The following is a 27,432-nucleotide window of genomic DNA, read 5'->3' as shown; positions in this document are numbered from 1 at the left end:
ATAGAAGAATTACTAAAGGAACAGACTAAATATTTATTTAAAATAACATACAAAAGGACTAAATTAGCGGCAAGATTTATTATTTCTCAGGCATGCACCTGCAATCCCAGCTACTTAGGAGGAAGGGAGGATCCATTGAGCCCAGAAGTTCAAGACAAGCCTGGGCAACACAGGGAGACTATGTCTCTAAAAACAAACAAAAATTGTTTCCTGTTTTATGACAGTCACAAAGACTTATTATTTCTCAGAATAAGAGACTTCATTTGACAGTTTTAGTTGTTATGTTAGAATTATCAAGCACCTTATGAGCTGAGATTATGGACTCAATTTCTGAATACAGGACAGGGAAAATCTGACACAAATGAGGAAAGCCTCAAACTTTTTCAGACCACATGTTGCATAAAGAATTTATAGCTGTTTTATTTAGTTGGTTACACATTGAGTAGCTACTGTGAAGAGAAGCATTACGCCAAATAGATAAATTCACAGACCCAGCATTGAATTTTACAGCCTGGAACAACCTATACCAAGTGGTATGAGTAAATATTCTCATAAAACAGCCCAAAACATCTCTACTGGTTCCATAACTGATTACTGATTTCCACATTACAAAGATTAGTTTTTTCTAATACCTAACTCTTATTAGAGACCCGGATATTTATTACTGAGGCAGGAGAATAGGGTCTGGAGGCAGGGAACTTAAGGGCAATTCATGCTGAATCAAGGAAAAACACCAAGGTTTGGGGGCAGGGAATCTGAGGTCAACTTACGTTAACTTTCTAAAAGAGAAAACACCAAGGTCTGGGGGCAAGGAATCTAAGGCCAATTCGTGCTGACTTCCCAAAGCTGAATTCCCAAAGGGAACCCCCTGGGTTTGGGGGCAGGGAACCTAAGGCCAATTAAGGCCAACTTCCTAAAGCTAAACCAAAAGGAAAAAACCCATCTGCCCACGCCCGAGTGGCAAAGGATCAAAGGCTACTATCCCTGCAACCCTCCCCATCCACCACGTCTCACATGGAAAGGGAGAGAGTGCCTTAGACTGGCCGCAGGCCAAGCAGGGACCATCCGTTCATCTGCACAGGACGCCAATTCACCTCGGCCTTTAATTAGCCACAGACCAAATCCTTCATCCAGATAAGGGGTAACCCATAGGAACCATAAAAGGAGCACTTAAAACCCAGAAAACTTTGTAAGTGGGCTCTTGAGCCCCTTGCTCCGGCCCACTCACACCCTGTGGGGTGCTTTCTCGCTTTAATAAATTCCTGCTTTCGCTGCTTCGTTTGTGTTTCATTCCTTTATTTTGTGCGTTTTGTCCAATTATTTGTTCAAAATGCCAAGAACCTCGACAACTTACACTCAAGGGCCTCCTACCGGTAACATTACGGGAAACACCATTTCCTCATCACATTTCAGATTTGCTCCCAGTGAGGTACTTGGGCACTTGAACACATCCCTTTAAAAAGGAGAAAGCTTTCTATCTATGTAGTGATTTATCTGGCAGTGCCTTCTCTCCACCAGCCTCTGGCCTGATTTTCCTAGAGATCAGAAGAATCAACATAACTTTTGTAAACTAAGATCCAGAAAGGGCCTTTGGTTATTATCGGTAAATGCTGGGCTAAAGAAAGAACTGGTGGGCGGGTCACCACCCCAGGCTAGTCCACATAACGCTATTAGAAGCAGTAAGACGGGGGAAAGGTCTGCATCCCATTCGCTTATTCTGTCCTACTGAATCTGCCTTGGCAGGACACGACCTGCAAAATAACCCCGTGGATCCGTGGAGTGTCACCACACTGCAGGGTCAAAGGACGGCGTCGGCGGTTCTCGGCTATTAGGGAGCTAGCCGACGAAGGCACCACAACCCTCATTCTTTACTCTTCCCGCCTGGGGGCCGGGAAGCCAAGCTCTACCGCTTCGAGCACATCCAGGGTCCCCGGGGCCCGGACTGCTGACACCGAGGCAAGGTCTCACCGGGCCCACTCTGCCCAACCTCCCCGATTCTCGCTTAGCCTCTCTTCCCTTTCGGGGTGCCCTCCCGCCTGCTACCCCGAGGGGTGCAAACTCACGACCACCGCGGCGCCGGTGAAAATGTCCTCCCCCTCGGTGTCGCTGTCCCCAGCCTCGGGTTCTGATCCCCCGGCCGCCCCCTCGGACTCCGGCTCCAGGCCGGGGAAGGGCGGAGGCAGTCTCTCCGAAGCGCTGCAGCCACCACCACCCGACGCCATCTTCCTCCACCCGCGGCGGAAGCCGCAACAACAACTTTATCGAGAGATAGCGCCGTGAGCAAAGCGATCCAACGGTGCGAGGAGTGGGAGGGCCGCAAGGGACCCCGTGGGATCCGAGGGGCGGAGACGTAGGGGCGGGGCTTAGGCGCTGGGGGCGGGGCGGCACCCGGCCAGCTGAGGCTGCCCAGCAAATCCGAGGCCTGGTTCGCGATGCTGAGATATTAACGAGTGGGGCCAAAGGGGCAGAAAAGTAGGAGTTGGGGGCTGCTGAGGTTCCTAGGGCCCTTTGTGCTCTGGATAGCTTTATCCAACAGGCTTCTAAGAGTTCGTCTGAATGAAGGAGTGTCACTAAAATGTTTGAAAACCTCTACATGCCATCTACTCATGCCAAGCACAATGCCCTCACAGAGAGTCAATAAATATTTCGATTGAGGTATCTGAACAAGACTAGAAGAAAGCTTCACCACTTATTTCTTGAGCAACATTCAGTTAATTCATTAAGAAATACAGATACTGAGCATCTACTGTATGCCTGGCACCTTGCTGTGAGTTTCAGATACAGAAATCAGGTGTTTAATCGACAGTTCGACATGTTCAATGCTATGGTGTCCTGTGGGAGCACAGGGAAAGAGATAATCAATTCTGCTTGGAGAAGTCGGGAGGCCTCACAGATGAAGTGAGACCTCAGTGTCCTAGATTTGGCTGGAAAAATGTTAGGATTATCCTCTCAATTGCTGTGGAGTAAGTGGAGTGGAATAGACGGCAGGGAAATTATTGAACCCTGACCAAAATTTCCTTGGGACCTAAGCAATTCATTGTCTGGTGATCCTAAGGCCTACATTAACTAGACAAACAAGACTGGAGTTTAAAGATAAATGGGCATGTTAGCATGGGACAATTCTGCAAGATAATCCTATCTTTTCAATAGAAATGGCATTTGTCACCAACTTTGACAAGAGGTTTAGTTAGTTTGGTTGTAACTGCAAATTCAGGGATGGACTCCCTCACAGGTCATGTGAGCTGTTTGAAGGCAGGGGCAGCGTTTTATCTTTGTATCTTCCATGCCTATGGATCACCTATGGCAAATTAGTACCTATAAATTTGATCGGAGGGATGGATGGATAAAATAAAATCGATTTTGTTACTGGCATCCATCACACCCACGAACACCAGAGGGCTTAAGATACACTTTTTTTTTTTTTCTTTTTTGAGGGAAGTCTCGCTCTTCTCCCCCAGGCTTGAGTGCAATGGCTCGATCTTGGTTCACTGCAACCTCTGCCTCCTGGGTTCAAACGATTCTCCTGCCTCTGCCTCCCAAGTAGCTGGGATTAAGGCCCCTGCCACCACGCCCAGCTAATTTTTGTATTTTTTAGTAGAGACGGGGTTTGCCCATGTTGGCCAGGCTGGTCTCGAACTCCTGACATCAGGTGATCCGCCCGCCTCGGCCTCCCAAAGTGCTGGGATTATAGGCGTGAGCCATCGCGCCCGGCCAAGATACACTTTTAAGGATGGCGATCTCCATTATGTTACCACTGTACACATTAGACACGGGAAAACTTATGTTCTGAGTTGTCTTTGGAGGCCATTAGCAGAAATATTCGTTCAAAGGTGGGAAGCTGTGCTGGACTGAGTCCCTTAGGAGACGAGAAAGCCAAAAAGCCCTCCCCATGCCATGCCTGACTACCTCACTGGCTTCCCATGACATCCCTTTTCACAGCAACTGAAACCTACTTCCTGTCCGATCAGGAAGTAAGAAAGACGTTGGCTGTCAGCGGATCCCGCGGAGAAATAACTGTAAAGAGTCTCCGTGCTGGAAACCTCCTCCAGCACTAGAACTCAAGATCTCCTTTCCCCTACCCCTTCAGGATTCATCTTTAACTTATCACGGATACTGAGTGAGTCAGTCGCGGTTAACAGACCGTTACATCCACTTCTACCAGGCGGACACTACAAGTCCCAGAATACAATTCGCTGCCTTCCGAAGAAAATAGCTCACGCATCCCAGCATGCAATGTGCTGACGAGCCGCGAAGATTGTTTTTGTCCCGCCGAAATCGAGCAAAGCACGCTGGAACTTGTAGTCCTTGAGGCCCCTTCCCTAGGTCCTTCGAGCTACTCCGTCTGGCCCCGCCTATTCTCTGCTCTCCTGAACCTTTAGGCTTGTCTCGGCCCATTTGAAGACCAGGAAGTTGATCAATCCCGAGGCTGCTGAGAGACGGTGGCGCGATTGGGACAGTCGCCAGGGATGGCTGAGCGTGAAGATGCAGCGGGTGTCCGGGCTGCTCTCCTGGACGCTGAGCAGAGTCCTGTGGCTCTCCGGCCTCTCTGAGCCGGGAGCTGCCCGGCAGCCCCGGATCATGGAAGAGAAAGCGCTAGAGGTTTATGGTAATTAATTTTACCCAGCGCAGCATTTGGCGTTATAGGTGCAGGCCGGAGCTGAGGGGTGCGGGGATGATGGCCTCACCTGAGGGCTGGGAGGGGAGACCTTTTTTTGTTTGTTTGTTTGTTTGTTTTTGGCCAGATCTTGTCCGGGGCGTAGCAGGCGCTTTCTTCGGGGTCCTAAGTCACGTGGGGGGTGTGGGTCTTTCTGGGAACTGGGCTCTTCGTAAACCTGGGGCAAGCCGAACCCAGAGATCTTAAAAGCTTCATTCTCCACGTGTGGCCTACGTCTTAGTAACCATTCCAAGACTTGTGGGGAGACCACAAGTCTAGGGTGCCTGGTTAGGAAGCAAAGCTGGCCTGATTGCACTACTAGAGCCTCCTTCTCTAGCTCCTGGACACGCACTCTTGCTACCGCTGAGGGCGCTTTTGGGTGACAGTCGAGTTGGGGACTGGCCCAAGGTCACAGCCACTCTATCCAGCAAAGTCAGTAAGCAGAGGTCCCCGAAAGAAGAGAACGAGATTGGCTTCTTGTAGCGAGGCCTTGTGTACACACACATAACGCACACACACACATACACACTCTTCCATGTTGCATATTAAATATTTTCTGTTTAACCCTTGGGGCCATCTTTATTGTACAAATGAGGAAACAAAGGTTAAAGAACTACCTGGAGGTCACACTGCCAGTAAGGAACAGAGCCAAAAAGCAAAGGCTGTGTCTACTGGTTCTAACCGTAATGCACTTTCCACCACTTCACAATTGCCTTACAACTTTTTGTTTGTTTGTTTTTTTAATTATGTTGTATTGTTTTTGAAAACCGAAAAGACTGGATATAATATTGAGAGATCTAACCATAGAATACAAATATAATTCAAGTAAGGATTATAGGCCAGTAGAAGGAAGCCAGGGTTAGGAAATACTCTGGGAGCTAATCTGGTTGACCTCTCTTACTAGAGGCAGGACTTACCTAATCAGCCTCCAGGCAGATGATAATTGTGAGTGAAATGATCTCCACAAAGCAGACCACATCCCTGTCCTGCCAGATCTCTGTCCACATAATCTAGGGATGGTAGGGCACTGGAGATACAACTTTGGAAGAGAGTGACTCTAGTCTTCAAACTGATATTGAAGGAAACCCATATATGCAAAAATAGAGTATGTAATAGAAGGCTGTAGACTGAATAAGAGATACAGAAATTCAGAGAAAGGGAGATACTAGTCTCTGACTGAGGGGATCTAGAAAGACTTTGAAATAAAGAGAAGGAGCCACTTGAGTTGGGCCTCAAAGAATAATTAGGATCTAGATATGTAGAGGGTCAGAGGGCATACTAAGAGGAAACTTAAAAGCATGGAGGTAAGAAGATAGGAAATGACAGATAGATGGGGCTATAGGATAGGGTTTGTGGTTAAAGGTGGAGATGTGGTTGAACATTGTTCTAGGTAGTGGGATGCAGTTGGATACTGAAGGTTTTAAATATAAATGAAGAATTTTAATAGTGCAGAGCTGTGGAAGAATGTTAGTGTGGGGAGTAATATGAGGAGAACTTTCTTTTAAATTTTTTTTTTTTTTGAGACAGGGTCTCACTCTGGTAATCAGGCTGGAGTGCAGTGGTGCAATCACTGCTCACTGCAGCCTCCACCTCCAGGGCTCAAGCCATCCTCCCACCTCAGCCTCCTGACTGACTGGGACCATAGGCATGCACCACCATGCCCAGCTAATTTTTGTATTTTTTTGTAGAAATGAGGTTTTGCTATGTTACCCAGGCTGGTCTTGGACTCCTGAGCTCAAGTGATTTGCCTGTCTCGGCCTCCCAAAGGCTGGGATTACAGGCATGAGCCACCACACCCGGCCCTTCTTTCTTTTTAAAGAAGTAAAGCCAAACCTCTCAAATCTAGAAACTAGAAAACTAGAGAAGTTTAATAAGGATGATATTTAATTTCAGGGTTTAGTGGCATATAAAGAATAAATACAATTAAATGAGCCTTATGGGGAGAAAGCCTAGTATGAGAGGCAGAAAATTCCTTTTCAGAAAACTCTGTTTCCCTAAGTCCCATGATAACACAGCTCTGTGAAAGAGAAGCTTTGTCGACTTTCTTGCCTATGTTTTCCAATTCTGCTTCTTTCTTTCTTTCTTTTTTTTTTTTTTTTTGAGACAGAGTCTCTTCTGTCACCCAGGCTAGAGTGCAGTGACACAATTTTGGCCCACTGCAGCCTCAGCCTCCTGGGTTCAAGTGATTCTCCTACCTCAGCCTCCTGAGTAGCTGTGATTACAGGCACATGCCACCACACCCGGCTCATTTTTATATTTTTAGTAGAGACGGGTTTTTGCCATGTTGGCCAGGCTGGTCTTGAACTCCTGAACTCAGGTGGGTGATCCACTTGCCTCAGCCTCCCAAAGTGCTGGGATTACAGGCATGAGCCATCATGTGTGGCAAAATTCTGTTTCTAATCAAGTGACAAGCCCAGGAGCAAATTAAAGAGAAAATAGAATTTGTTCTTGTTTTTCCCAGTTGCATTTCTGATTACATATAATTTTGTGTGATAAATAATAAAACAAAACTTCAGATTTGAGAACCTCAAGCACATTCTATGTAAAATTCTGCTCCTTTCCTTTCTACCTCACCATTTCTCCTTATTGTTCTCCTTTCCTTCATCTCTTTCTCCAGCCTCAGAGTAAGAAAGAAATCTTGTCTTCTCCAAGGCCAACCGAGACTTCTAAATATTTGATCCCACTCCCTTCTGCTTATTTTACCAGTCTCCCCTCCTCCCAACTTATATTTTCAATTTCTCTTCTCAAAGTTGCCCTTATCCTTGTCATTGTTCTAGCTTCCTTATAAAGTCATTGTCCTTTTCCTGTCCCTCCGTTCCCAGCTAAGGCCCTAGGAAGACATTTTCAGTTCCTACTTGCTTCCCCTTTTGCAAGCTGGCTTCAGCCCACCCCCTCTCTACTGAAACTGCTTTCTTACAGCTGGCTGGGGTGACAAATGAAAGACCTGTTTTAGCTCTCATGAGCCTGAATTTTTCTGCAGCATTTAATGTTATTAACCATCCCTCTCTTCCCTCTAGTTCTTTTTGCTTTTGTTTCTCATTCTGATCCCTAAGTTAGGTGCTTCGCATGGATCTGTTGGGTCTCTTTTTTCTTTATACCACTGATTCTCATACTGGGTTGTACCTAAGAACAACCCGAGAAATTTTTAAAACTCAAAGGCCAGCAAACCAATTAAATCAGAGTCTCTGGAATTGGGGCCCAGGCATCAGGTTTTTTTGTTTGTTTGTTTTTGTTTTTGAGACGGAGTTTTTGCTCTGTTGCCCAGGTTGGAATGCAATGGCGGGATCTCGGCTCACTGCAACCTCTGCCTTCTGGTTTCAAGTGATTCTCCTGCCTCAGTCTCCTAAGTAGCTGGGATTACAGGCGCCTGGCACCACGCCTGGGTAATTTTTGTATTTTTAGTAGAGACGAGGTTTTACCATGTTCACCAGGCTGGTCTCGAACTCTTGACCTCAGGCGATCCACCCGCCTCAGCCTCCCAAAGTGCTAGGATTATAGGCCTGAACCACTGCGCCCGGCCTTGTTGTTTGTTTTGAAACATTCTTGGTAATTCCAATGTTCAGCCAAGGTTCTACTTATTCTTTGTGAATCCTGTGGGTTTGACAACCGCTCTAGCTTTGATGCTGTTTTAAACCCTATGCTACAGTTTACCACTTGCTAGAAAACTCCATTGGATAACCCCTTAAGGACCTCAAAATCATTCTGTGTGAAATTGAACTCATTTGCTCTATGCCCCACCCAAATTTCTTCCTCGTTCTGTTTCTTTTAGTTCTGCCAGTGTTGTCCTAGATACTATTTTAGGCCTGGTGTTTTTAGCTGGTATCATTGGTTCTGCTTTTTAGTCTGAGTCTAGCAGCTGATGATGAGTTACCAGCTGACAGCACAGTGTTGTCCATGTCACTTGTCTCAAACCTCTTGAGGACTTGCTATTGCCGGTAGCTGGCTGTAAAAGACACTTGATGGTCAGACCCAAATCTCATACTCTAAAACACCTTTCACTTATGCCTGCTTCCAGGCAAACTAGGGTTCTTCTTCTTTACTTTACTTTCCTTCACTTTTTTTTTTTTTTTTTTGAGACAGGGTCTCGCTTTGTTGCCCAGCCTAGAGTGCGGTGACACGATCTCCGCTCTCACCGCAACCTCTGCCTCCTGGGCTCAAGCGATCCTCCTGAGTGGCTGGGACCACAGGCCTGCACCACTACACCCGGCTAATTTTTGTGTGTATTTTTTGTAGAGACGGGGGTCTCATTATGTTGCTGAGGCTGGTCTCGAACTTCTGAGCTCAAGTGATCCTCCCGCCTTTGCCTCTCAAAGTGGTTGGTTTACAGGTATGAGCCACCTTGCCCAGCTACTTTCCTTCACTTTAAATGTCAAATATTGAAATGTTACCTATTTTTCAAGGCTTGATTCAGATTCCGCTCCTATAAAGCCTGATAACCACATTCTTTCAAGCTGAAAGTTATTTCTTCCTCTTGAGCTTCCATGACACTGTTTCCATTCTTATTATATTTTCTCTGCAATGTCCGATTAGAGAAACTGGATGTGGTCTTATAATCCAAGAAAACAGTTTTCTCAAGAGGAAACCAGTAGTGAAAATTTCTGTCAGAAACCTGGGAGTTGCTGTAGTATTTGCTTAAATGTAAGAGAAGTCAGTGCTTAAATTAGGCCTGGCAAAATCATCTTTATTTAGAATAGTCATGTTTTAATAGAATATCTTATCTCTGATGATTCTTTAGATTTGATTAGAACTATCCGGGACCCAGAAAAGCCCAATACTTTAGAAGAACTGGAAGTGGTCTCGGAAAGTTGTGTGGAAGTTCAGGAGATAAATGAAGAAGAATATCTGGTTATTATCAGATTCACGCCAACAGTACCTCATTGCTCTTTGGCGACTCTTATTGGTAAGTTTTTCTGTACATACATGTATATTTATATAAATTCTAAGTTATTCTTGCTGATATTGACCCATAATAACAATTTACATCATTGTTGAAAAACCATACAGTGTATGTATTACACTTTATGGTTTACAGAGTATGTTCGTGTATTCATCTTCTGTAGTCCTCACAATTAGCTTGTTGAGTTAAAATATTATTATCTTCATTTTGCAGATGAGGAACCTGAAGCTCAGAGAGTTTAAGTGACTTGCACAGAATCAGGTAGCCAGGAAATGGTGAAACTAAGGCTCATACCCAGGTCTCCTGACTCCAAATCTGCTTCTCCTTTAGTTATGTCAGGCTGCCCCTCCCAGGTATATATGCCCACAATTAATGGAGAGTGCATGTGGGCCAGTGCTTTTCCTCAGTTCTGGAGGTTGGAGTGGGTGGTGTCAGACTAGCATTGCTTCCATCACCATCTCCTTTCAGTGACTCTTCTGGCTTCTACATAGTATGGGTAGAAGTCCTGGTAGGAGGTTGGATTCCCAGTATTTTGGATTTGTTAGCAGGTACAATAAATGTCTTTGAACATATGCTTTGTTATAAAGGGATTTTATTTCAAACCAAATGTTCATGAGTAGGGGATTGATTAAATAATCATTGATGGTGAATATAAACAGTGGAATACTATGCAGCTATAAAAAAGAATGAAGAAGCTCTGCATGTACTGATATGGAGAGATCTCTATGACATACTGTTAAGAAATAAAAGCAAGTATCATTTTGCTATCACTTGTGTAAAAAAAGCAAAAACATACATTTGTATTTGATTGCATATGCCTGAATAATATTAATACATAAATGAATAGCTATAAGGGTGTTAGCGGGTAATAGTGGTGGTGGGAGCTGGGCAGATGGGGGAAAGGGTGGGAGGGAGACTTTATAGCTTTTTATGTTTTTACATTTTCAAACCATGGGACTATCTCACCTATTAAAAAGCAACAAGTTTATAAAAAAGATTGAAAAGGTCGCTATTTCGTTATTATTTCCACTATTGTGATTTCTGTCTTTTCTCACTGGTTGATCTGGGTTCCCTCTACTAGTGGTTTCCACCATATAGGCCACATCTTGAGGGACTGGAGGTCTGTGAATCCATAGGTATTATTGTGGTTATTAAAATCCCATTGGTGACCGGGTGTGGTGGCTCACACCTGTAATCCCAGCACTTTGGGAGGCCAAGGTGGGTAGATCACTTGAGGTCAGGAGCTTGAGACCAGCCTGACCAACATGGTGAAACCCCATCTCCACTAAAAAAAATACAAAATTAGGCCGGGCGCGGTGGCTTACGCCTGTAATCCCAGCACTTTGGGTGGCCGAGGCGGGCAGATCACGAGGTCAGGAGATGGAGACCATCCTGGGTAACATGGTGAAACCCTGTCTCTACTAAAACTACAAAAAATTAGCCAGGCATGGTGACGGGTGCCTGTAGTCCCAGCTACTCAGGAGGCTGAGGCAGGAGAATGGCGTGAACCCGGGAAGCGGAGTTTGCAGTGAGCCGAGATTGCACCACTGCACTCCAGCCTGGGCATCAGAGCGAGACTCTATCTCCCAAAAAAAAAAAAAAAAAGCAAAATTAGCCAGGCATGGTGGCACACACCTGTAATCCCAGCTACGTGAGAGGCTGAGGCAGGAGAATTACTTGAACCTGGGAGGCAGAGGTTGCAGTGAGCTGAGATCATGCCATTGCACACCAACCTGGGCAACAAGAGCAAAAACTTCATCTCCAAAAAAAAAAAATTCCCATTGGCATGGTGGCTCACACCTGTAATCCCAGCACTTTGGGAGGCCAAGGCAGTGGATCACTTGAGGTCAGAAGTTCAAGACCAGCCTGGCCAACATGGTGAAACCCCATCTCTACTAAAAATACAAAAATTAGCTGGGCATGGTGGCACGCACCTGTAATCCCGGCTACTTGGGAGGCTGAGGCAGGAGAATCGCTTGAACATGGGAGGTGGAGGTTGCAGTGAGCTGAGATTGCGCCACTGCACTCCAGCCTAAGCAACAGAGTAAGACTCTGTCTCAAAAAAAAAAAAAATCCCATTGCTAGAAAAAGCATTACTGAATGTTGAATGCATGGTTATTTTTGGTCATTGGACAATTTGTGAACGAACAGATACTGAAAGTACTGCTGTGGGTGTTGTGGAGGGGGTGTCTTAAAATATTTTGACATATAAGAGTTCTTAAATGGAGAGTTCAAGAACCTATAGCAAATTTATTTATTTATTTATTTTTTGAGCTGGAGTTTAACTCTTGTCACCCAGGCTGGAGCGCAATGGTGCAATCTTGGCTTACTGCAACCTCCGCCTGCCGGGTTCAAGCGATTCTCTTGCCTCAGCCTCCCAAGTAGCTGCAATTACAGGTGCCCGCCACCACGCCTAGCTAATTTTTTTTGTATTTTTAGTAGAGATGGGGTTTCACTACGTTGGCCAGGCTGGTCTTGAACTTCCAATATCAGGTGATCTGCCCACCTCGGCCTCCCAAAGTGCTGGGATTACAGGTGTGAGCCACCACTCCCAGCCAGCAAATTCATTTTTAAAATTAACATTTATTTAAATTATATAAGTAACATGTTTATTGGCAGTAATTTTGATACCCCACAAAAGCATAAAGAAAAAACCCAGCTATTATGAAAGAATGTCACTGGGTGCAGTGGCTCACTCTTGTAATCCCCAGCACTTTGGGAGGCTGAGGCAGGCAGATCACGAGGTCAGGAGTTTGAGACCAGCCTGGCCAACATAGTGAAACCCTGTCTCTACCAAAAATGCAAAAAATTAGCTAGGCGTGGTGGCGGGCGCCTGTAATCTCAGCTACGTGGGAGGCTGAGGCAGGAGAATCGCTTGAACCCGGGAGGCGGAGGTTGCAGTGAGCGAAGGTCACGCCACTGCACTCCAGCCCAGGCTACAGTGCAAGACTCCGTCTCAAAAAAAAAAAAGAATATATGCTCTGGGCTAAAATTCCAGGTCTATTGGCTGTACCGTATTCTGGGCTTGGGCAAGTTACTTAACCTTTCCAAGACCCAGTTTCCTTATCTGTAAAATAGGAATATTAAGGATATCTATAGAGTCGTAAGAGTTAAGTAATAGCATGAAATACATGAATTATTTTTCTCATTAAATATTTCTTTTTTTAAATTTTTTTTGTTGTTGAGACAGGGTCTCACTCTGTCACCCAGGCTGGAATGCAATGACACGATCTCGGCTCACTGCAGGCAGCCTCCACCTCCCGGGCTCAAGTGATCCTCCCACCTCAGTCTCCTGAAAAGTTAGAACTTCAGGCAGGTGCCACTATGCCTGGCTAGTTTTGCCATGTTGCCCAGGCTGGTCTCAAATTCCTGGGTTCAAGCAATACACATGCCTCAGCCTCCCCAAGTGCTGGGATTACAGGCATGAGCCACCATACCTGGCCATCATTAAATATTCTTTAATTATATAGTTATAGGTTACATGCTAATCATATTGATACATCAGAAGTTTTGTAACCATTTGGACTACTTCTAGCCTTTTGCAATTGTAAATAATACTGTGATGAGCAACTTTATTTTATTTTATTTTATTTTATTTTTTGAGACAGAGTCTCACTTTATTGGCCAGGCTGGAGTGTAGTGGCGCAATCTTGGCTCACTGGAGCTTCCACCTCCCAGGTTCAAGTGATTCTCCGCCTCAGCCTCCTGAGTAGCTAGGATTACAGGCGTCCTCCACCAAGCCCAGCTAATTTTTGTATTTTTAGTAGAGACGGGGTTTCACCATGTTGGCCAGGCTGGTCTCGAACTTGTGACCTCAAGTGATCTGCCCTCTTTGGCCTACCAAAGTGCTGGGATTACAGGTGTGAGCCACCGCGCCTGACCGAACAACTTTATATATAAATATTTTTATTTATTTATTTTTTGAGACGGAGTTTCACTCTTGTTGCCCAGGCTGGAGTGCAATGGCATGATCTTGGTTCACCACAACCTCCACCTCCCAGGTTCAAGCGATTCTCCTGCCTCAGCCTCCCAAGCAGCTGGGATTACAGACATGCACCACCACACCTGGCTAATTTTGTATTTTTAATAGAGATGTGGTTTCTCTATGTTGGTCAGGCTGGTCTCTAACTCCCAACCTCAGGTGATCCACCTGCCTTGGCCTCCCAAAGTGCTGGAATTACAGGGGTGAGCCTCCGTGCCTGGCCTTATATATATATTTTTATATATCTCATTATTGCGTCAGGATAAATTCCTATACGTGGAATAATTGGGTTAGATTATGTAAGTATTTTGAAGCCTCATGGTATATATTGGTAAATCCCTATTTGGAAGTTTATACTGTTTGACGCAGGAATTAAGGAACTAATTTTATAGAAGAAAATATTCACCAGACGTGGTGGCCCACACCTGTAATTGTAACACTTTGGGAGGCTGAGGCGAGAGGATCACTGGAGCCTAGGAGTTTGAAACTAGCAATCTCTTAAAAAAGAAAAAAAACATGAAAAAGCTTGAATAAGTTCAAATTGCATCGTGATTGCAGTTATAGAAAAATGTGTACGTGGACAAATATCAGGAGAGTGCATGAAATAAAAACTGTTCTGTAAGGGTGCTAACATTAGATTATAGTTGATATTTCAGATCTGTACACTTCCTCTATAAAGTTTTGTCTTAGCCCTTTTGTTATGCATTTCAGCTAAGACCATTGGCTTTTTATTTTTTATTTTTATTTATTTATTTATTTTTTTGAGACAGAGTCTTGCTCTGTTGCCCAGGTTGGAAAGCAGTGGTGCTGTCTTGGCTTACTGCAACCTCTGCCTCCTGGGTTCAAGCGATTCTCGTGCCTCGGCCTCCAAGTAGCTGGGATTATAGGCGCGTGCCACCATGCCCAACTAATTTTTTGTATTTTCAATAGAGATGGGGTTTCTTCATGTTACCCAGGCTAGTCTCAAACTCCTGGCCTCAAGTGATCCGCCCATCTCGGCCTCCCAAAGTGCTGGGATTACAGGTGTGAGCTGCCATGCCCGGCCTATTGGCTTTTTAGAGAATTGTATAATAGTGTATCTTAGTAGTTTTGTTCAGTCAACACAGCTGGAAAACTTGAGAGAGGCCTTCGTCTGTCTGATGTGTTAACAGATATTCCTCCCGAGCAGGTAGTCCTAGCCTGGAAAGGTGCCTGAGTAAGAGTATCACCTACTCAGTGTTACCTTGGTAAGTGATTGACAAGGAAGACTCCAAGGGAACAAGAGGGTAAGGCAGGGAAACAAGTTGATAATCATTTGTGGTGACTTATTCCAGATAAGAATGGCTGAAGGCAGCTGCGGTCCAATGGGAAGGGTCTTAGGGTTTGGAGGTCAGAAGGTGTAGGTTTGGGTTCTACCTCTGCCACTTGTTAGCTAAGTAATGTTAAATCACTTACCTTGGTTTCTTGGCTGTAAAATGAAAATTATAAAATAGTATAAAATAGTAATATCTTATACTATTATTTTTTACTATTTATAGTAATTATTTTTATACTATTATTGTACACTTATGTGTCAGGTACTGTTTTAAACACATTGCATAACAGGTTATTCCTCATAGCAACCGTATATATTGTGATATTATATATATTTTTAATGTTTTATTATTATTATTATTATTATTATTATTACTTTTCGAGATGGGGTCTTGCTATGTTGCCCAGGCTGGTCTTGAACTCCTGGGCTCAAGCAATCCTCCCGCCTTGGCTTCCCAAAGTGCTGGGATTACAGGCATGAGCCACCTTGCCCAGCTGATACTATAATACCTGTTTTGCAGATAAGGAAACTGAAGTTCAGAGAGATTAAGTAACTTATGCAGGATCACAGCGAGTATGCAGTGAAGCTACTTTTGAAACCCAAAGTATCTCAGTTATGCTGTACTACCTCTCTTGAGGATAATGATGCTCAAAAAAGTGCTTTGCGAATTGTAAAACACCTACCAATAGTGACTAAAATACATGAGGATATTCAGACAGTACACAGATAACAAATTAAGGAGACAATGGTGGGGCCAGGGGAAGAGGAACTCTCCCAGATATGCTTTAAGGCAGATCCTCTGAAGAGAGACCCTCTTAAGGAAATGATATATTTTCTTTAGAATTCTCTAATATTTATTATAGAACTACTGTGTTCAAGGCTCTATAAGGTCAGGCGCGGTGGCTCATGCCTATAATACCAGCACTTTGGGAGGCCGAGGCGGGCAGATCACTTGAGGTCAGAAGTTCAAGACCAGCCTGGCCAACATGATGAAACCTTGTCTCTACTAAAAATACAAAAATTAGTGGGTGTGGTAGCGTGCTTCTGTAGTCCCAGCTACTCAGGAGGCTGAGACAGGAGAATCTCTTGAACCCAGGAGGTGGAGGTTGCAGTGAGCTGAGATCTCGCCACTGCACTCCAGCCTGGGCGACAGAGCAAGACTCTGTCTCAAAAAAATAAGTAAATAAAGACCCTGTGGCAGGCACCACCTCATTATATCTCATCTAATCCTTTTCCCTGTTTTGGGATTTTTCAAAAAATTCTCTTAGAAAACCAAATGGTACTTAGAAAACCAAAACCAAGTTATTACCTCCCTAAAAGATAGGTAGTCTAACAATTATATCTTGCTGTATTGCTGTATGGTTTGAGGTTTTGTTGATGTGTCTTAGCATGGGATGATAAACTGAACTTCAGTGGAACTTGTTTTAAAGAAGTTACTGTATTTGTACCTTGCAGGCATAAAGGATTACAAATTTGAGAGGTTTTATGTGGCCCTTTAAAAATGGCTTTGACTTGTTTTATTTTTTTGCGTGTCCTGGCCTGTTGTGGGGCATTTTAAAAAGTTAATTGAATTGGCCGCGTGGGGTGGCTCATGCCTGTAATCCCAGCACTTTGGAAGGCTAAGGCAGGCGGATCACTTGAGGTAAAGAGTTTGAGACCAGCCTGGCCAACATGGTGAAACCCCATCTGTACCAAAAATATATAAAAATCAACTGGGTGTGGTGGTGTGCGCCTGTAATCCCAGCTACTTGGGAGGCTGAGGCAGGAGAATTGCTTGAACCGAGAGGCGGAGGTTGCAGTGAGCCGAGATCATGCCACTGCACTCCAGCCTGGGCGACAGTTCAAGACTCCGTCTCAAAAAAAAAAAAAAAAAAAAAGCTTAATGAGTTAATTAACTTTTGCTGGAAGGCCAACTGATGTAGTAAAAATGGCCTGGGCTTTCCAGTGGTCAGAGGTTCCAATCCCAATTCTGCCACTATTGTAACTCAGTGACCTTGAGGAAGTTACGTTGTGACTTTGGTTTAATAATTTGTAGAAGGGGATTAGTAATAGCTTATTGGATTATCCTAAGGAATATGTAAGATTATATATTAAATTTCCTAGCGTGGTACCAGCCTCAAAGGAGCTCTGCTCTGGATTGAGCCAAAGCTGTTTTCAGCAACTGTGTTGTATGGGGGCACATAAACGCAGTTGTATGCTTTTTCAAGAACCAATAAGAAGCAATAAAGAGGTAATTGGAGGTGTGATTTTCCCTCCACAGGGCTGTGCTTAAGAGTAAAACTTCAGCGATGTTTACCATTTAAACATAAGGTAAGAAAGATGTATTTTTTTTTTGTTGTTGTTGTTGTTGTAAAACAGCTTTGTTGAGATATAATTCACATACCACACAATTCAGGTATTTAAAGTGTACCAATTCAGTGGTTTTTGCTTGTCTGTTACTCAGTTGATGGACATTTAGGTTGTTTCTACTTTTTGTCTATTATGAGTAATGCTGCTATGAACATTCATGTATAAGTTTTTGTGTAGGCATATATTTTCATTTCTTTTCCACCTGTGAGTGGAATCGCCCGGTCCTATGGTAACTCTGTGTTTAACATTTTGAAGAATTGTTTGTTTTCCACAGTGGCTGCACCATTCTGCGTTCCCACTTCTCCACATCCTTGCTAACATTTATTATTATCTTTGATTACAGGCATTCTAGTGGGTGTGAAGTGATGGTTTTTTGTTTTTGTTTTTTGAATCAGAGTCTCACTGTCACCCAGGCTGGAGTTCAGTGGCGCCATCTCAGCTTACTGCAACCTCTGCCTCTCAGGTTCAAGCAATTCTCCTGCCTCAGCCTCCCGAGTAGCTGGGACTACAGGTGCCCACCACCACGCCCAGCTAATTTTTTGTATTTTTAGTAGAGACGGGGTTTCACCATATTGGCCAGGCTGGTCTTGAACTGACCTCATGATCCACCCGCCTCGGCCTCTCAAAGTGCTGGGATTACAGGCATGAGCCACTGTGCCTGGCCTTGTTTTTGTTTTTGAGACAAAGTCTTGCCCTGTCGCCAGGCTGGAGTGCAGTGGTGCAATCTCGGCTCACTGCAACCTCCGCCTCCAGGGTTCAAGTGATTCTCGTGCTTCAGCCTCCCAGGCAGCTTGGATTATAGGCATGTACCACCATTCCCGGCTAATTTTTTTTTTTTTTTTAGTAGAGACAGGGTTTCACCATGTTGGCCAGGCTGGTCTTGAACTCTTGGCCTCAAGTGATCCACTGCCTCGGCCTCCCAAAGTGCTGGGATTATAGGCATGAGCCACTGCACCCTGCTGTCATGGTGGTTGTGATTTTTATTTCTCTGATGGCTAATAATGTTGAGAACCTTTTCATGTGGTTTTTGGCCATTTGTATATCTTTGGAGAGCTGTCTATTCAGATCCTTTGCCCATTTTAAAATAAGGATGTCTTTTTATTATTGAATTATAAGAGTTCTTTATATAGTCTAAATACAAGTCCCTTATCAGATATGATTGGCAAATATGTTCTCCCATTCTGTGTGTTGCCTTTTCACTTTCTTGATGGTGTCCTTTACAGTACAAAAGTTTTAAATTTTCATAAAGTCTAATTTGTTTTTAATTTTTTAACTTGTGCTTTTGGTGTGATAATCTGAGGAAGATGTTTTTAACCCTACTATTGACCAAGAATATGGATATCACAGTTAATTTATAGTAATTGGTTATAGCTCGTGAATGATTCGGCCTTGTCTCTTACTGCCTCTTGTAATTGCTGGGCAATATGCCTTCTCTACCTGGCTGCTACCTAGCCTTTACACAGAGTACCCTTTCTACTTGGAGTTCCCTTCCTCCCATCTCATATGTTCAAATCCTACACATCTTTTTTGTTTGCTGTTGAGACAGGGTCTTGCTCTGTCTCCCAGGCTGGAGTGCAGTGGTGTGATCACTGCTTACTGCAGCCTCTATCTCCGAGGCTCAGCCTCCCAAGTAGCTAGGACTACAGGCGTGCACCACCATGCCTGGCTAATTTTTTCTTAATTTTTGGTAGAGATGAGGTCTCTCTTTGTTGCCCAAGCTAGTCTCAAACTCCTGGGCTCAAGTGATCATCTTGCCTTGGCCTCCCAAAGTGTTGGGATTATAGGCATGAACCACTGGGCCTGGCCAAATCCTACCCACGTTTTAAGGCCCAGTGAAATACTATTTTATTTTCCATGATGTCAGTCCTGATTTCTTTCTTCTTTTTAAGATGAATTTTTATTTATCTTTTAAATTTTTTTTTTTTTTGTATTCACCTTTCCATATTACTAGTCCTGATTTCTGTAACTAAAGCTATTTCTTTTTTTGAATTGCCGTGGCTCTTTCTTTTTGTTTTTTTTAAAGACAGGGTCTCACCCTGTTGCCCAAGCTGGAATATAGTGGTATGATTACAGCTCACTGAACCTTTGATCTCCCAGGCTCAAGTGAGCCTCCCTCCTTACCCTCCCAAGTAGCTGGAACCACAGGTATATGCCACCATGCCCAGCTAATTTTATTTTTTGTAGTGACAGAGTCTCACTATGTTGCCCAAGCTGTTCTTGAACTCCTGGGCTCAAGCAGTCCTCCCGCCTTGGTTTCCCAAAGTGTTTTGGATTACAGGCGTGAGCCACTGCACCCAGCCCCGTGGCTCTTTCTTTGTCTTCTGATGTAGAGAGTGTCCTTTTCTAACTTGTGTTCTGTTTGTTTTTCATCTTCCCTCCTGGACTGTCAATGTCTCTCTCTCTCTTTTTGTTTTTTTTTTTTTGTTTGCGATGGAATCTCGCTCTGTCACCCAGGCTGGAGGGCAGTGGTGTGATCTCAGCTCAGTGCAGCCTCTGACTCCTGGGTTCAAGCGATTATCCTGCCTCAGCCTCCCAAATAGCTGGGATTACAGGCGCATACCACCACACCCAGCTAAATTTTTGTATTTTTAGTAGAGACAGGGTTTTGCCATGTTGGCCAGTTTGGTCTTGAACTCCTGACTTCAGGTAATACACCCGCCTTAGCCTCCCAAAGTGCTGGGATCACAGGCATGAGCCACCACGCCTGACCAGCTGTCAGCTTCTTGAAGTCAAGATTCATATATGATACATCTCTTTGTTCCTACTATGATCTTATACATATTTGGAGCTCAATAAATATGTCTTAAATTGAGTAAATTAATAAATTATTATACTAGTGGTTTATGATGCCCTGTAAATTTTATTTTTCATTTTTAACTGTTTTAATTACAATGTTTAACTTTTTATTTGAAATGAAAATAATGAAAGAAAAGAAATAAAATAGTGAAGAATAGTACAAAGAAATTCCATATATCCTTCACCCAGATTCAGATTCACTAATTGTTAACATTTTGCCACATTTGGTTTATCATTAATTTCTCTCTATATATGTACACACACACACACACACACATACACATATTTTCTGGAAATGTTTGAGTGCATTTGTAATGCCCCCTTACTCTAAATACTATAGGATGTATTTCCTGAAAACAAGGACATTCTCTTACATTACCACAGTATAAATTTCTAAACCAGGACATTGATACAGTATTGTCATCTCATCTACAGCACGTATTCCAATGGGTAACATCCTTCATGGCGGTCCCTCCTCCTGGCTCTGCTCCTCTCCCCCATCATACATTGCATTAGTTGCCATGTCTCTTTAGTCTCATTTAATTTGGAGTAGTTCCTTAGCCTTTATTTCATGATCTTGATATTTTTGAAGAATGTAAACCAGATATTTTATAGATTGTCCCTCAAATTGAGTTTTCTGATGTTTCCTGGTTAGATTCAGTTTGTGCATTTTTGGCAAGAATACTGAATAAATGTGTTCTCATTGCATCACATCAGAGGCCTATAAATTCAGTTTGTCCCATTATTGGTAACAGCTCCCCTCATCAATTGGTTACCCTGAAGTATAGTTCATATAGGAATAGCTGCATAAATGCTGCCTTTTCCCCTTTATCACTTTTAGAATAATGAGTCCTGTGTAATTTTAAACTGAAGTAAGTCAGTATAGAGTGATTCTATACCTGTTGCTTTGAGGTCTAGAATAAGAGTGTTTTGCTACTAGGAGAAAGGTGTTTTTTTTTGTTTTGTTTTTTTGAGACAGAGTCTTGCTCTGTCACCCAGGCTGGAGTGCAGTGGCGCAGTCTCAGCTCACTGTAACCTCCGCCTCCCGGGTTCAAGGGATTCTCCTGCCTCAGCCTCCTGAGTAGCTGGTAATACACGCCCGGCTAATTTTTTGTATTTTTAGTAGAGTTGGGGTTTTACTGTGTTAGCCAGGATGGTCTCGATCTCCTGACCTCGTGATCCGCCTGCCTCGGCCTCCCAAATTGCTGGGATTACAGGCATGAGCCACCACGCCCGGCTTGTTTTGTTTTTTAAAAGAGATTGGGGCCAGGTGCAATGGCTCACGCCTATAATCTCTGTACTTTGGGAGGCCTAGATGGGCAGATCACTTAACCTCAGGAATTCAAGACCAGCTTGGGCAATATGGCCACACCCTGTCTCTACAAAAAAATAGAGACGAGGGAGGAGAGGGGTGGGAGTGTGGGAGCTGAGGTGGGAGGATCACCTGAGCCCAGGAAGTCGAGGCTGTAGTGAGACATGATCGCGCCACTGCACTCCAGCCTAGGCGACAGAGTAAGACCTGTCTCAAAAAAAAAAAAAAAAAAAAGATTGGACTAGATGACCTTTAAGGTCCCTTTTAACTATAATAAGTTATGATTTTTCTCACTCATGAGAAATGTTTATCTCAGTAGTAAATAAGTAAATAAAAATTAGTTCATATGTTCCAGTGTTCTCTGGAAAGTAGACGTCTTTATTACAGCATACTCTCTTTACCACAGGATTTGCAATAATTTTGTAGGTTGTCTTAAAAGCTCTGGGTCTTGGAGGGTAGCTCATGTCTATAGGTGCAGCAGAGCCAGGAGGGATAGCTTAAGCAGTATTATACTTGAGAATAAATTTAGCATGATAATAATGAATGAGAAAAGAAGGATGCTGAAAACTATATTGTGATCCCATTTTTGTAAAACAAGCAATGTGAAGAAACTTCCAACCCTGATATGTGGGGGTGTGTGTGTGTAAAATCTGTGTAAGATTATGTGGGTAAAGAGAAGAATATGGAAGAAACCACACTAGATTGTTATTGTAGATTTCCTGAGTCAGTGGCAGGGCAGGAGGAAGTTTAGATACTGAGTCGGGAAGAAGTAGAGTGCAGAAAAGAGATATTCTTAAGTAAAACCACACATATGAGATCTCATTTGTGTAAAATGATATTTTTGTGTATTCATAAAAAAATTAATGGAAATACCACCTGCAGGCCTTTTCCAGGTGAACAAAATAAAAAATCCTACTCATTTCAGTCCTTTTTTTTTTTAGAGAAGGATGTGAGGGATTTGTCCCTATGTCTCTGATGTTAGAAACAGGATTTGGGGGGCGCTGGGCGCAGTGGCTCACGCCTGTAATCCCAACACTTTGGGAAGCCGAGGCGGATCACCTGAGGTCAGGAGTTTGAGACCAGTCTGGCCAACATGGCGAAACCCCATCTCTACTAAAAAAAAAATAATTATACAAAAATTAGCTGGGTGTGGTGGCGTGTGCCTGTAATTCCAGCTATTGGGAGGCTGAGGTAGGAGAATTGCTTGAACCCAGGAGGCGGAGATTGCAGTGAGCCGAGATCATGCCACTGCACTCCAGCCTGGGCAACAGGGTGAGACTCCATCTCAAAAAAAAAAAAAAAGAAACAGGATTTGGGCACTCATCCCTAGATGTTTGAATTTACTGTACATTCCACTTCACTCTCTTATCTTAGGATGCGTTAATGTTTTTTCTGTTACTTTTTTTCCCACTTTCCAGTTGGAAATCTACATTTCTGAAGGAACCCACTCAACAGAAGAAGACAGTAAGTGAATGTTGAAACATAATTGAAAAACAACTTCAGATAGTATTTTATCTTGGATACTGGATTCTTCCGCCAGCCAAGAATATACTGGGTTACTTTCAAAAAAGTGCACAATTGGTTATTGGCTCTTCCTTCCTAGGTGAGGAAACCTAGGCATTTCAAAGAAGTAATTTTTGCAGTGGACTCCGAGTGCACTAGAGCCCACGGATGTTGACTGGTTTAGGCCAGTGGCTACACATCTGTAAAGAATATCCAGTGCTAGGGACCTTGACTTATGAGCTCTAAGTAGGCTTCTTTTCTTTGGTGACAGGATAGAGAGCTGTGTACTTGAAATTGAAGGTCTAGCAAGTAGAGCTTTAGTGAATCTTGGGGTAGGTGCTGTCTCTCTGGGTTAGTATATTAGAATGGGAGTGGGGAACCTTTTTTATATAGAGGCCCTCTGGCCTACAGAGAGAAATCAGTCAGTAGCTACTTAAAAATAGCAGAAGTGGGGTTTGGGAAAAGCAAAAAACAAAATGTTCTGTATGATCCCTGTGTTACATTAAAAACATAATTTTAATGTTTTTAATCTACAAATGATAGAGTGCAAATAATGAGAAATACATTTAAAAGGCATGTTGTACTTAAGTTTCATCACTAAGTAAATTGAGAAGGTGGGAAAAAATAGCAGAGGAATGGAAGAAAGAGATAATAGAGGAAGAGCAACAGTGAGATAGATACCAAGAAGACTCAGAAAGGCATACACAGGGCTGGAGAGAGACACACAAAATCTCCTACGTAAAAGAGAGCTATAGAGAGGGAAGCCTGCTGCTTCCAGAGGAACAGCCTATCCAGGAAACTTTTTAGGTACTGTCATGAAAACTGTTAAAAACCATGCCCTATTTATAGTTCTAGACATGTAGATTATTATACTCTTTGTGGGCTGAATTTCTTTAAACCCCACGAGCTGAGGGCTTCTACCTGTAATTTAGAAAAATAAGAGTTTAGGTACCCTAAATCCACTCAGGTTATCGTTTTGAAATTCCTTGAATGATAGGATTTTACAGCAGCAATAGTATTAAGTCTTATGATTCTTGTTTTTCATTTAGTAAGAATTTATTAAGTGCCTTCTATGTGTGGGTACAGTTCAGCCTTTGAGATACATTCCTGCCTTTGTGGAGCCTACATTGTAGTAGGAAGAAACTAAATTGAAAATATTTTCACAGGAATATGTGTATGTTTGTGTGTCTTCTACATGAGACATTTTAGCAGCAGCCCAGAAAACTCAATCCACATTAAGAATATAGTCGTCTCTCTTTTGAACTCTTCTATTAAGAATGCTGTTAGCTAATTACAGAAAACATAATGGGCCAATACCTTTATTATATGAAGATCCATTCAAACTAATTTTAAAAAAAGATCTAGTAGATTAATAGAAAGAGACATGAACAGGAAATTCATGCAAGAAGAACTAATATATGCACATGGAAAATGTTCTATTTTCCTATTAGTCAAGGAAATGCAAATTATAACAATAATATTGAGCCGTTTTCCATCTCCTGTTTTATGTACGTATATATGTGTATTTGTTTTTATTAAATAATACCAGCTATTGCCCGGGCATGGTGGTTCACACCTGTAACCCTAGCACTTTGGGAGGCCAAGGCGAGAGAATGCCTTGAGGGAAGGAGTTTGAGGCCAGGATTTCAAGACTAGCCTGGGCAACATGGTGAGACCCTGTCTCTACAAAAATATTTGAAAATTAGCCAGGTGTGGTGGTTCATGCCTGTGGGAGGCTGAGGTAGGAGGATCTCTTGAGCCCAGGAGTTGGAGGTTACAGTGAGCTATGATTGCACCACTGCACTCCAGCCTGGATGACAGAGCAGGACCCTGTCTCAAAGAATAATAATAACAATGATAATAATACCAGGTATTGTTGCCAAACTGATAGCTCATGTATTGGTGTTGACAATATAAACTGGTGAGTAATTTTGGGAAGTAAATCAATGATATGAATCACACCATAAAAATATTCATACTCTTAAAAATAATCCCATTTTTGAGAATATTTCCAAAAAGAAGGCTATATGTTTAAAGGTATTCATTGTAGCATAGGCTTCATAATTACTTTAGAACACTTAAGACTTTTACCATGTTAAATAACCCTGTAGTTTAAAATACAGGCTTATGGGGGAAAAAATAGCAATTTTCAAAATTATATTTACTCTGAATGTAACTGTATAAAAATATGTGTATGGACAAAGACTGGAAAGAAAAAAATAGATGTGGTAAGTAGTAGAATTCTAGTAGATATTTTTCTCTTAAGTCTGCCTTCTAGATGGGAAATTACATTATGAGTAATTAGCCAAAAACAGGTTTAAGTTCTCAAGGAGTTAAAGTTTTTGTTTCAGCAGGCTAATAAAAATACTGTCTGGTGCTGTATATTGACACAGTTCTTCTGCTAACTTTTGTCTGTGTATTTTTCAGTCAATAAGCAGATAAATGACAAAGAGCGAGTGGCAGCTGCAATGGAAAACCCCAACTTACGGGAAATTGTGGAACAGTGTGTCCTTGAACCTGACTGATAGCTGTTTTAAGAGCCACTGGCCTGTAATTGTTTGATATATTTGTTTAAACTCTTTGTATAATGTCAGAGACTCATGTTTAATACATAGGTGATTTGTACCTCAGAGCATTTTTTAAAGGATTCTTTCCAAGCGAGATTTAATTATAAGGTAGTACCTAATTTGTTCAATGTATAACATTCTCAGGATTTGTAACACTTAAATGATCAGACAGAATAATATTTTCTAGTTATTATGTGTAAGATGAGTTGCTATTTTTCTGATGCTCATTCTGATACAACTACTTTTCGTGTCAAATATCTACTGTGCCCAAATATACTCAATTTAAATCATTACTCTGTAAAATAAATAAGCAGATGATTCTTATAATGACTCACTGTTTTTATTGAATTGTAAATTCCAGTGTAAATGTCAACTCCTAAAAGATATCTTCAAAGCTTTATTTTTGCTGATTATTTTGTAGAATCAGAGATCTGAGAACCAAAAGGAACCCTTAAGATTGGGCCTACCTTCCTTCCAAGGAGAGTCCTGGACCCTTTCATAGATAAGGAACAAATGTGGAGAAGGCTAGATGACATACACAATTTTGAAGATCAAGAAGTCCACCAAAGAAGTTTTGATTAAACCAACCTAAATGTATGGTCCGCACTTTATCTGTCCTTCATTTGGTTTGTTTTAGGGGTTAATGGTCATGTGAAGTATAGTAGCCTCCAACATGGCCCCCATGATCCTCACTTCCTGGTATTCATGCCCTTGTATAGTTAACTTCCATATTGAATTGGAGCTGATGGGTGTGGCTAATAAAGAATGGCAGAGTGACAATGGGTGACTTCTGAGGCTAGATCATAAAAGGTATTGCTGTTTTCACCTTAGGCTCTTGGATTGCTTATTCTGTAGGAATCCAGCTGCTATGTCACGAGAACTCAAGCCACCCTGTGGAGAATTCCACACGGAGTGCAGCTGAGGCCTCCCAACAACAACCAGCACCAATTTGCAAACCATGTGAGTGAACTCCTGATCCAGAACTGCCTAGCTCCCAAAGTCTGGACCCAGGCACTGTCTTGGGTGCCAAGGACACAAAGATACATCAGCCATTGTCTGTCCTCCTGGAGCTCATACTTATTAGCCTGGACCTTCAGCTTCTCTCTGCTCCAGGCAGTGAGTGATTCGGGCTCAGTTTTATCTAGTGCCTGAGCTCGTCCTGGCCAAGTAGAAACAGAAGCCGGGCAGCAGGTCCAAAGACAAAACCATGCCTTAGGGACTGTCTGGTGAGGACACTACTGACATGCAACTCCAAGTGGATCATTGCTACAGGAGTCACCTGAACTGCTGGCCCTGCTGCTCCTGGAAGCTAGATGTGACTTCTATTGTCTCCGCTACTGCCAGAGTGATTTCTCATTTTTGTGTGACTCACTCCAGCTTCCTAGTCCTAGCTGAGATCTCTAGTCGGCTGATCTCAAGTCACATGTCCATGTCCTGGCTGCCAAGAAGGCAGGAGAAAAGAAAATCTGACCTTTGGTGTGGGGAGGTGGACTCTGTCCCCCCAGCAAGACTCACATGGTGGGAATTCTATAGTAGAGTGAGAGGGGTCAAAAAACTAACATCTACTGCATTAATTATATTAGAAAATGAATTTAAACTTTATTAATCATAATGGTATCTACATAGAAGTGAAAAATAGAGGTACATATATAGTCAGAAGTAGTGTTATCTAGTCCATGTTTGGCAAGGGTTAGGAAACGTTTTTGGAAAAGGGCCACATAGGCAATATTTTAGGCTTTTCAAGCCATATGCTCTGTTGTAACTATTCAACTCTGCCCTTGTAGCACAAAAGCAGCTGATAGTCTGTAAACAAATAAGCATGATTGCACTCCAAGAAAACTTTATGGACACAAATTTGAATTTCATATAATTTTCATGTGTCATGAATTACTATTTTCCTTTTTAATTTTTTCAACCGTTTAAAAATATAAAAACCATCTTAGCTTGTGGGTTGTACAAAATTCCAGCATTGGGCTGGATTTGGCCTGTGTGCCATTAGCAAACTCCTGATTTACAAGAATGATTATCCTTTCTGAAAAGTCAGACCAATTGGAAAATCAGATAAAAGATGTGGAATG

The 27,432-nt window shown here is 42.7% G+C and overlaps 2 protein-coding genes across 7 annotated transcripts in view; one reads left to right on the top strand and one right to left on the bottom strand.

The window, feature by feature from the left end:
* The window catches only part of SNX1 (sorting nexin 1), a 50,930-nt gene extending 48,577 nt beyond the window's left edge, over nt 1-2,353 (bottom strand). For 2 of the 3 annotated variants that reach the window (XM_055098779.2, XM_055098780.2), the window contains exon 1: nt 2,064-2,339. In XM_055098779.2, the coding sequence (XP_054954754.1) occupies nt 2,064-2,222 (159 nt within the window). In that variant the 5' untranslated portion in view covers nt 2,223-2,339. Of the gene's footprint in view, nt 1-2,063 lie in introns of all 3 variants that reach the window. The other variant, XM_003827947.5, reaches the window with a different exon arrangement.
* A 113-nt stretch (nt 2,354-2,466) lies between these two features.
* Nucleotides 2,467-25,681, top strand: CIAO2A (cytosolic iron-sulfur assembly component 2A). Of its 4 annotated transcripts, XM_055098777.2 has the most exons (6): nt 3,964-4,606; nt 8,888-8,981; nt 9,390-9,554; nt 17,088-17,137; nt 22,703-22,748; nt 25,215-25,681. In XM_055098777.2, exons 1-6 carry the CDS (start codon nt 4,604-4,606, stop codon nt 25,310-25,312), a joined length of 456 nt encoding a protein of 151 aa, XP_054954752.1. In that variant the 5' UTR covers nt 3,964-4,603; the 3' UTR covers nt 25,313-25,681. The 4 variants fall into 4 exon arrangements, 3 of the variants coding, with proteins under 3 accessions (XP_003827996.1, XP_054954752.1, XP_008951519.1); XM_003827948.5 differs by lacking the exon at nt 8,888-8,981 and having other exon boundaries at nt 2,467-4,606; XM_008953271.4 differs by lacking the exons at nt 8,888-8,981; nt 17,088-17,137 and having other exon boundaries at nt 25,215-25,353.
* Nucleotides 25,682-27,432: the final 1,751 nt, after the last annotated feature.

The sequence above is a fragment of the Pan paniscus genome, chromosome 16 (genome assembly GCF_029289425.2).
Source record: "Pan paniscus chromosome 16, NHGRI_mPanPan1-v2.0_pri, whole genome shotgun sequence".
NCBI lineage: Eukaryota > Metazoa > Chordata > Mammalia > Primates > Hominidae > Pan > Pan paniscus.
Note: the sequence above shows the minus strand (reverse complement) of the source record. Positions and strands in the feature narration are given on the sequence as shown.